Raw genomic sequence first — 11,128 nt, 5'->3', positions numbered from 1 at the left:
TGGAAAGACCATAATTGGAAAATTGGTGACAAAGAGGTCTGGGGAAGAAGTATGTGGATAGACCTTTCTGAGTGGGCTAAAAACATGAAGATATTTGTGTCCCATGTGAATGCACACCAGAGGGTGACTTCAGCAGAGGAAGATTTTAATAATCAAGTGGATAAGATGACCCGTTCTATGGATACCAGTCAGCCTGTTTCCCCAGCAACTCCTGTTATTGCCCAATGGGCTCATGAACAAAGTGGTCATGGTGGTAGGGATGGAGGTTATGCATGGGCTCAGCAACATGGACTTCCACTCACCAAGGCTGACCTGGCTACAGCCACTGCTGAGTGCCCAATCTGCCAGCAGCAGAGACCCACACTCAGCCCCCGATATGGCACCATTCCCCGAGGTGACCAGCCAGCTACATGGTGGCAGGTTGATTACATTGGACCACTCCCTTCATGGAAGGGGCAGCGATTTGTTCTAACTGGAATAGACACATACTCTGGATATGGGTTTGCTTTCCCTGCACGCAATGCTTCTGCCAAAACTACTATCCGTGGGCTTACAGAATGCCTTATCCATCGTCATGGTATTCCACATAGCATTGCTTCGGATCAAGGAACACACTTCACAGCAAATGAAGTGCGGGAATGGGCACATGCTCATGGAATTCTCTGGTCTTACCATGTTCCCCATCATCCAGCTGCTGGATTGATAGAACGGTGGAATGGCCTTTTGAAAACTCAATTACGGTGCCAACTAGGTGGCAAAAACTTGAAAGGCTGGGGTAATGTTCTCCAGGAAGCTGTGTATGCTCTGAATCAGCGTCCGCTGTATGGTGCTGTTTCTCCCATAGCCAGGATCCATGGGTCCAGGAACCAAGGGGTGGAAATGGGTGTGGTGCCACTCACTATTACTCCTAGTGATCCACTAGGAAAATTTTTGCTTCCTGTCCCTGCTACCCTGAGTTCTGCTGGTCTACAGGTTTTAGTTCCAAAACGGGGTGTGCTTTCTCCAGGAGAAACAACAGTGATACCACTGAACTGGAAGTTAAGATTGCCACCTGGCCACTTTGGGCTACTTATGCCTCTGGATCAACACACCAAGAAGGGGATTACATTATTGTCTGGGGTAATTGACCCTGACTATCAGAAGGAAGTAGGACTGCAACTACATAATGGAGGTAAAGAAGAGTTTTCTTGGAATATAGGAGATCCCCTGGGGCGTCTATTAGTACTACCATGCCCTGTGATTAAAATCAATGGAAAACTGCAACAACACAATCCAGGCAGGACCACTAATGGCTCTGAGACTTCAGGAATGAAGGTTTGGGTCACCCCACCAGGCAAAGAACCACGGCCAGCTGAAGTGCTTGCTGAGGGGAAAGGGAACATGGAATGGGTAGTGGAAGAAGGTAGTGATAAATATGAACTTCGACCACGTGATCAGTTACAGAAACGAGGACTGTAATGCTGTTTTGTTTGTGTTATACTATTTAAGTTGTAAGATATCAAGTTTAAGAATGAATGTTGCCCAAGGATTTGCACCTATTCTGGAGAGATTTAATGTGTTTCCAGTTATATGCAGGACAGTTGAGTATTGTCAGGTAAAAGAAAAAATGTGTGCTTATTTGTTTTCATTTGGAAATTAAGTATGGTCTAAGGTGATATATATATATATAGTGCCAAGTTGACAAGGGGTGGACTGTCATGGTTAGGGACAGGTGTCAACTTGGCCAAGTTGTGGTACCTGTTCATCTGATTGGGCAAGCACTGGCCTGTCTGTTGCAATGAGGACATTCCATAGGATTAGGTCATGATCACGTTAGCTACATCCACAGCTGATTCCATTTGTAATCAGCCAAAGGGGAGTGTCTTCTGCAATTAGTGATGCTAAATGCAATCATGGGAAGCCTTTTAAGGAGGACTCAGAGGAGACAGGTTGCATTCCTGCTTTGGCTGGTGAGCCTCTCCTGTGGAGTTCATCCAGGCCATCCATTGGAGTCATCGGCTTCGGAGCCTGCCCTGTGGATTTTGGACTCTGCATTCCTACGGTCACATGAGACACTTTCATAAATTTTATATTTGCAAGTGTTCCCTGTTGATGCTGTTTCTCTAGAGAACCCTAACTAATACACTAAGTTTTGGAGTAATTTGTTATGCAGCAATAAATAAGTAGCACAGAACAAATCAGTTAAGTTTTGGAGATGACCTATTAGGTATCAACTTGGCATTTGGATATATGAGTTCAGGGAAGAGGTCTAGGTAAAGATATCCATGATACGATGAAAGCTCTTCCAAGACAGGGATTTTGTTTTACTCGCTAATGTATCCCCAGCACACAGAACAGTGCCTGATACATAACAGAAACTCAAATACTTGTTGATATGAGCCAGATCATAAATGGTATTTGAACCATTTTAATGATGTGATTACCTTGGAAGTGAGTGTAGTAGAGAACAGATGAGGTTTGAGAATAAACACTTCAACATTAGAGGTTGACTAGATGAAGAAGAGTCAGCAAAGGAGACAGAGGGTACAGTACAGCCAGGAAGAAGGATAAATAAGAGACACTGTTTAGAAGCCAAGTGAAGATCATTTCAACAAGGGGAAATGATAAAGTATGTTAATGAAATTGATGTGTGCAGTAAGATGAGCATGAGAAGCAATTACTATTGACTTACACATGAACATTTTGGGAAAATGATGAGGATGAAGCCTAACTGTACTGACAAGAGGAGAATGATTGGAGAAGTAAAAGTGTGCTGGTCAGAAAGGAAGTATGTCCCCTAGAAAAGCCATGTTTTAATCTAAATCCCATTTCGTAAAGGCAGAATAATCCCTATTCAATACTGTATGTTTGAATCTGTAGTTAGATCATTTCCCTGGAGATGTAACTCAATCAAGAGTGGCTGTTAAGCTGGATTGGGGGAAATATGTCTCCACCCATTTGGATGGGTCTTGATTAGTTTCTGGAGTCCTATAAAAGATGCAACATTTTGGAGAATGAAAGAGATTCAGAGAGCAATTCAGAGAGCACAGAGGAGAATGACATGGCCACAAGAAGCAGAGTCCACTAGCCAGCGACCTCTGGAGATGAAGAAGGAAAATGCCTCCCGGGAAGCTTCACGAAACAGGAAGCCAGGAGAAGCTAGCAGATGACGCCATGTTTGCCATGTGCCCTTCCAGATGAGAGAGGAACCCTGACTGTGTTCACCATGTGCCTTTCCAGATGAGAGAGAATCTCTAACTGTGTTCGCCATGTGCCCTTCCACTTGAGAGAGAAACCCTAAACTTCGCTGGCCTTCTTGAATCAAGGTATCTTTCCGTAAATGTCTTAGATTGGACATTTCTACAGACTTGCTTTAACTGGGACATTTTCTCAGCCTTAGAACTATAAACTAACAACCTATTAAATTCCCATTTTTAAAAGCCATTCCGTTTCTGGTATATTGCATTCTGGCAGCTGGCAAACTAGAACAAAGAACCTTCTTTTTTTTTTTAAAAAAAGAATTTTGCTATCAACTGGAAAAGAGAAGTGGTTACAGGGAATGTGATACAAAATTTTGTTATTTGTTAATAGGAATCATCCTTTAAAGGGAAAAATGAATAAAACACACAGAGTGGTACCAATTGTGTAGATTACAAGGGATGAAAGAAACCTAGTACATAAATGAGTGGGCTACCTTATAAAAGAACAACAAAATAATTTATCTACAGTTTGCAAGAGAAGAAAAAGTAGTGTGTATGGATACAAATGAAGGCATGTTGTGGAAATTTCCTTCTCTTTGCTTTTATTTTCTCAATAAAAATGGAAGCAAGGCTATTAAGTGAAAATGTAAGAAAGGGGATGTGTGAAGTAGTCCTTACAATGTACTCAATATGCTTGGCATATTTTTCCCATAACATGCTGTAATTATTTATGTACATGTCTCTCTTTAAACACTAAACTGTAAAATAATTTAAGGCAGAGCACTTTTTTTCATCTTTACACAACCAGCACATTACACAGTGTCCTGCAAAGTAATATCAGCTACCTTTCTGACTAGATAAATGAATGTTACATGTTTTTTTTCCAAGACCTTGGAGCAAAGACAAATATAATTTGAAAACAGCAATAAATATAATGTTATCAAGCATGAATTCATAAATACTGAAGCCATTAAACTTCAATTTACATGTAAAAGAAAAAAATAGAACATATACTAAAATTTTTTTAACATACTAAAGATATAAAGGGATGTTGACATAAAAAATAACTGTAGAATGTGGGTTATTCCGGAATAAGCTTCACTACTGATTCTACGTATACAGCATTTCATAACAAAATGCCAAGTTTCACCTTCCAAACAAAAATCTTTGAAAGAGGATTATTCCAAAAATATCTTCATATATATTTAAAGTAGGAGCACTCTCATATTATGGTCATATCTTGTAAGCATATGGTTTCATCTTGACACTAAGTATGAGAACAATTAAAAATCTAGTACTTTCAATCAAGTGAGGGACAATGGAATGTACTCGACATTTAGAATGCTATCATTACTTGAGATTCTATAATAATCAATATAATCCCAAAATAATACTGGAAGATATTAATTCTTATACAAGCCTCAAATAACTATAAATTGTGTTATCTGGGACACTTATTTTTAAAATCACCAAAATTCAAAGGCACAAATAATAACGGACAAAAATAAAAACAAACTTGAATCATAAACATGAGTTATATTTTCATGATCAATTCTTTATTACTTTTGGGACATTCTTATTTCTTTAACAAAAAGAATAATAGAAATATAACATGCTGGTTGAAAATGAAGTGCTGTTCTACATAATCCTATGAAAAGGAATTTCATTTATTATTAAACATGCCAAGTCTTTCTAAAAAATGCAAAAGAAGTCAGTTAACAGACTTAACCTTGGAGCAGACCCACTTATCTTTGAACCAGTGATATGCTATGTCCTACGTATTCCTTCAAGGCCCTTTTCTACAGTTAACTGTAATAGTTAAGAATACCAAGAATTAGGAACAGAAGAAGAACGTGGAGCTGGTCATCCAGTTCATCTGGTCTTACTCCATTAATACTAAAATGAAGTCCACAGAAGGAATTGAGACTTTGTCAGTGACCCACAGGTCTGCTGCCATGACTCTTTCCCTATAGCCTAAGGATCAGTTGTTTAGTTAGATGACGGAAATAAAACTGAAAGGGATATAAAAATGATATTTAAAATGATAGGTACATTTTAACACTTTTTACTTTTGGTAAAGTCATATGGTTTCCACCACTGAGCAAACTGCAGTGCTTTCTTCCTCTGGTCCTCAAAGCTTTCTCGGATTCCTTTCCTCCAAAGTCTTGGTTCTATATCCAACATCCCACCAATGATTTCCTTTTAAAAAAAAATGAGAAAAACACAAACACATGTATGTATAATACTGAAAAATATCTTTTCTATTCATTACAGCATTAAGCAGTTTTCCATGCTGTTGTTCAAATAATGCACAAATATTAGTTTCCAGTTTAAAACATTTTGTTTTCAATTAGTTTTAATGATACAAATGCTGTGATTCTAGGAGTCCTTTGCTGTGTCTATTATCAAGCCACAGTTACATTTTGCTACTTGGTAACACATTACTAGAGGGTAGCTGTGCCAGTCTGAAACTATTATGTACTCCAGAGAAGCCATGTTATAATCCTGATCCAATCTTGTAGGGCCAGACCTATTGTTTAGGGTGGGAAACTTTGACTGGATTGTTTCCATGGAGTTGTGACACCCAGTTGTGGTATGACCTTTTGGTTAGATTACTTCTACAGAGATGTGACACAACCAATTGTGGGTGTGGCTTTTTGATTAGATGAAGATGTGATTCCACCCATTTCAAGTGTACCTCGATTACTTTACTAGAGTCCTTTAAAAGGGCAAACATTTTGGTGAGAGTGCAGAGCCAGAAAAGCCAACACGAGACACCTAAGTCTGAAGATGCAGGGCCCAACAGATGTCACCAAATACCTCCCCATGAGGTGTTAAGCAAGCCAGAACTTGGAGAGTGCCAAGGGAAGCCAAGAGATGAACCCAAGCTTGGAGAAGACAAGGAACCCCCACAGGAAAGAGAAGCTGAAAGCAATGGAACCCAGGAGCAAGGGACCAGCAGATGCCAGCCAGGTGCCTTCCCATCTGACAGAGGTGTTCCAGATGGCATTAGCCTTTCTTGAGTGAAGGTAACTTCTTACTGGTGCCTTAATTTGGACATTTTCATGGCTTTAGAACTATAAACTTGCAACTTAATAAGTTTCCCTTTTAAAAGCCATTCCATTTCTGGTAAATTGCATTCCAGCAGCTTTAGCAAACCAAAACAGTGTTAAGGGGAGGAAGAGAAAATGAAATTTAATTATTCTGGCTCTCATTAGATACTATGGTAAACAGTTTGGAGAAAAAGTAAATCAACATGTAGTAATTATTAACTTTACTGCTCAACTGCAGCTGAATCTTAGGTTTTCTCTGCTACCCAGTATACTTGTAAATCAGTTTCTTTACTACTAGCTGGACAACTTTTTTTTTTTTTTTCAGAACAAAACCACATTTAAAAAATTATTAGAGAAGTTATTGAAAAATTATGCAAAAAAATCAGAAAAATCATGAAGAAAAACAAAATCACATTTTAATATTAATCTAAGTAAATCTAGAATTAAAAGTTATAAATCATCTTCATTTAAAAAGTTACATTCCCAAGCTCTGAAATGAATAACTTGCATTATTATTATTCTGGCTTATTTCCTTCATGATCTTCCTTTTTTACTATTAGCTACAGACATTGACCAAATTTATGCATGTGAGTATCTGTGTATAGAAAGATAATGAGGGAAATTTGAGATGCTTAGAGGGAAAGTATAAGGAAATACAGGGAAATACTTGACTAGGGGTTAAATTCTGCATATTCAGTCTAGCTCTACTGGACTGTGTGGTGAAACAAATCACAAAATATCTCCAAGACATAGTTCTTCATCTTAACTCAACAGATATACCATGGGGGCCAACCATGCACAAGGCAAATGCCAAATGTTGTAGAGGTGCAAAGATAACTAACATAGATCTATCTGTCATTTAAGAGCTCTTATTGGTACCTGGAATGTGGTAGAAGCCAGAATAACAATCCAGTTACACAAAGAACTGTGATATAAAGTAGAATAAATTAAGTGCCAAAACAGATAAAGAATCTGCTTTGGAGACTCCAAAAAAGGGGGAAAGCTTCTAATTGTTTTATGAATCAGGAAAAACTTCATGAAAAAGGGAACCTCTTAACATTGGGAAAGGAAAATAGAGGGACAAATCGAGACAGTGGTTTGTAGAAGACATCAAGAAATGGAGCAAATTTAGGTTTAATGCAAGAGTTTCTCAGCTTCAGCCCAAGAAAGCATTGTAGTTTAAGAAAGCCTAGCTTATTAAATGGGCCTGAAATTGTCCCTATAAAACATCAATGTTTGTGTTATGTGTACCCTATAGAATTGATCTTTGTTCTATTACATAAGTAGCTGCTAACAGAAAGGGATTATTCAAATAATCTCTTCTTGCTCTCAGAAATTTCTTGCTGAAGAAAGTTTTTGGACCCACAGGCTGTTTCTTGAAAAACAAAGGGTTGGGGAAAGTAGATCTGTGAGGCAAAACTAACCAAGGAAAATTTTCTTTTAACTTTAAAACAATATCACATATAAATACTATATATGGCATAATATTTGAAATGGGAGCAATCTCCCAAATAAACTTACACACACACACAAAAATACTTAATTTCCTTTTCACTACAATCAAGCTTATTTTAAAATAAATCCAGGGTCATAGAGTCTTTATTTATAAACTCTATTAAATTAATAAAATTTGGATTTTTCAGAGCAGTGAAAATAGATTTTTTCCAGTTTACTCTGGAAAAAATATTCTAAAAATTTATCAAACATGTTTCTGTAATATATTTCAACAGTTCAAATATGTATATGATTCTAGATCTCTGGTTAACCCATTAAGGGCAACAGCAAGAAAAGTTTTGAATCCAAACATCTGGATTTATTTACAAATCGTCATTTGTAGACAATACTCTTACACAGGAGATGAAAGTGGAAAGGGAGGGAGTAGAGGGTGGTAAAGGGGACACCCTATACAAAGAGTTCACCAAGGCCCCTCTAATTTAGAGGAACTGACTACATAATGATATAAGCAAAAACGCCTGAGAGACACTAGATTAAAAGGTCACTTCTAGAACTATTATTGACCAGATTTCTTCTGACTGCTTTGGTTGCTGCATTAATTTCATTCCAGTTCCTAATGCTAATTTAAATACTTCCCCAATACTCCAATAAACCTTTAATTTATGGATAATATCCCTAGAGGATAAACTGTAGTAACAGCAATTAAAAGACAGAGACTCTAATATCTTCCCCAAAACTATCTGTATGAAATGAGTCATGTATTCTTAGACTATATTTTAGTCAGAAATGAAGAGATGAGATCATTTATTTTCTAGTTCAACCTTAACTGTATGTACCCCCAACTCTGTCACTTACTAGCAACATGACCCTGCAAGTTATATATGTCTCTATAGCTCATTTTCATCTATAAAATGAAAGTAATAACAGTACTACACAACAGAGTAATTATGAGACTAAATGAGGGCTTACAACACTGCCTGGCACACTGTAGACCCTTAATATATATTGGTAGTTAATCATTATTCTCAACACAAGGATGGGAGACTTCAAAGGAAAACATTACAGTTTTCCTATTACTATATAAACTATTATATACTATTGTTACTATTGCTGACAAATGTTTGGTTCCAAAATGACACTCCTGATACTGTTATAACTATTCTGAGTCATTTTTAATAATAGATTCTAGGTTCTCCCTCTAAAAACTGGTGGAGCACTATTCACCATACTCACAGTATTGGTACCTGAAGTTTAAATTTACCCTCAAAAGAAAAGAAGTAAATTGCTAAACACTGGAATTTTAACAAATTGTGAGCAAACCTTTCCAAAGTAAGCAGGAAATTTGTGCTGATCTTCAATAACATGGGCAAACCCTCCCTGGAGGCCAAAATCCACGGAGAAGTAAGGTAAGCCTCTGGGTACCTACATAAACAGAAAAATCATACATCAAATATGGCATCAAATCAGAAAGTAATGCTTACTCCCTCATTTGCTCTCTAATATTATAGTAATTAAGCACCTACTAAGTCAAATATATACAATGAATTTCCTACTCTAGAGATATGTAAGCAATAACCTAATTTCCTAAATAAACCATTTCATGTCAGCCAGACAGCTCTCATTTCCCAGCAATTATAATCAAAACCAATTATTTTCCTGCCCTGGGGGAAAACAGAAAAAATATACTATTTTTTTTTTTCTTTGCATGGGTAGGCACCAGGAATTGAACCCGGGTCTCCGGCATGGCAGGCAAGAATTCTGACACTAAGCCACTGTCACACCGCCCAATACTAATTTCTAATATAATGGCAAAATATCTTCCCGTAGACTAAACAAACAGAGAATAAGGATACACTTCTTCATATGTTAGTCATAATGCAGATTAGGAAAAGGGGCCTGGTCATGTACTTAGAGCTTTCTTTATGAGATCCCTGAAACTTTACTTTTGTTTAATTGGTTGTTTATCAAATAAATTAAACCAGAACAATCAGATCTTTTTGTAAAAATATTTTTATTGAGAAATAGCCACACACATACAGTACAATCATATATACAATCGATGACTCACAATATCATCGCATAGTAGTCTGTTCCTCACCATGATCATTTTTAGAGCATTTGCCTCATTCCAGAAAAAGAAAAAGAAAACAAAATAATTTATATATCCCATGCCCCTTATCTCTCTCCTCTCATTGACCCATGGTATTTCAATCTACCCAATTTTTACCCTCTATCTCTTGCTTCGTTTTTTCTTTTTCTTTCTTTTTTACTTTCACATAGGCAGGCACCAGGAAATAAACGCATTGCAAGTAAGAACTCTGCCGCTGAGCCACCGATGCCCGCCCTATTATTTACTTTTATCTGTATTTTTTTTTCTTTTACTCATCTGTCCACACCCTGGATAAAAGGAGCATCAGACACAAGATTTTCACACACAGTCACACTGTAAAAGCTATAGAGTCTTCTTCAAGAATCAAGGCTTCTGGAACACGGTTCAGCAGTTTCAGGTTCTTCTCTCTAGCCACTCCAATATGCCATAAACTAAAAAGGGATATGTATATAATGTGTAATAACCTCCAGGATAACCTCTCGACTCAGTTTGAAACCTCTCAGGCACAGACCTTATTTTCTCTCATTTCCCATTTTGGTCAAGAGGGCTTTCTCAGACCAGTGATGAGGTCCCAGCTAATCCCCAGAGTCAGGTCCACTGGGAATCATGTCCAGTGTAAGGGGAAGGGCAGTGAGTTCCCCTGCCGAGATGGCTTAGGGAGAGAGGCCAATCTAAGCAACAAAAGAGGCTCTGCAGCAGTAACTCTTAGACACACTTATCAGTAGGCTCAGCTTCTACTATGTAGAAGTAAGTTTCACATGGGTGAGCCCAAGATTGAGGGCAAAAACTCCTAGCTCCTTTAGTGCTTATTCCAGTTTTATCTGTGCTGAGGCCTGTTCTCAGTAGACAGAATTTGCTCATTAATTTGGTAATTGGAGCAGGTTGAGCTAAGCCCTTGTACTAGTAAAATCTGTTTCCTTTTCCCTTAGGGGACCAGCTTGGTGTGCCCATGTTCACCTGGTCCAAACTGGTGTATGCTGCGTGTCTGGTCACTAATGTTCCCCCAACAGTTGTTCTGTACCATTCCTGGTTATTTACCAGCTGCTCTGGAGGGTGAACTAAACTCTACACCTCACTATGCCCACCATCTTTATATCTTTTTTTTTCTTTAACTAGTGAGGTGGACATAGCAATACTTGGTTTACCAAACTCATTTCAAAATATCTCCAGAATTATCTATTATGTTTTCCTCCCTCCTTCCCTTTCTTTCCCATCTTCCTCCGTTTCTCTGCCTACACATACACACACATAGATGGAGTATTTTAAAACACATGCTGACAAGAGAAGTTCATAATTTCTTGCTTTCTCTATCAATTAACTGAATTTTGTGT

The 11,128-nt window shown here is 37.8% G+C and overlaps 1 protein-coding gene across 2 annotated transcripts in view; it reads right to left on the bottom strand.

The window, feature by feature from the left end:
• Positions 1 to 4,705: 4,705 nt before the first annotated feature.
• Positions 4,706 to 11,128, bottom strand: part of CWF19L2 (CWF19 like cell cycle control factor 2) — a 151,774-nt gene continuing 145,351 nt past the window's right edge. For both annotated transcript variants that reach the window (XM_077113082.1, XM_077113083.1), the window contains 2 exons: positions 9,008 to 9,109; positions 4,706 to 5,378 (listed from right to left, as the gene is read on the bottom strand). In XM_077113082.1, coding sequence (XP_076969197.1) covers positions 5,235 to 5,378; positions 9,008 to 9,109 — 246 coding nt within the window. In that variant the 3' untranslated portion in view covers positions 4,706 to 5,234. The remainder of the gene's footprint in view (positions 5,379 to 9,007; positions 9,110 to 11,128) is intronic.

Source organism: Tamandua tetradactyla, chromosome 8 (assembly GCF_023851605.1).
Source record: "Tamandua tetradactyla isolate mTamTet1 chromosome 8, mTamTet1.pri, whole genome shotgun sequence".
NCBI classification, from domain to species: Eukaryota; Metazoa; Chordata; class Mammalia; order Pilosa; family Myrmecophagidae; genus Tamandua; species Tamandua tetradactyla.
Note: the sequence above shows the minus strand (reverse complement) of the source record. Positions and strands in the feature narration are given on the sequence as shown.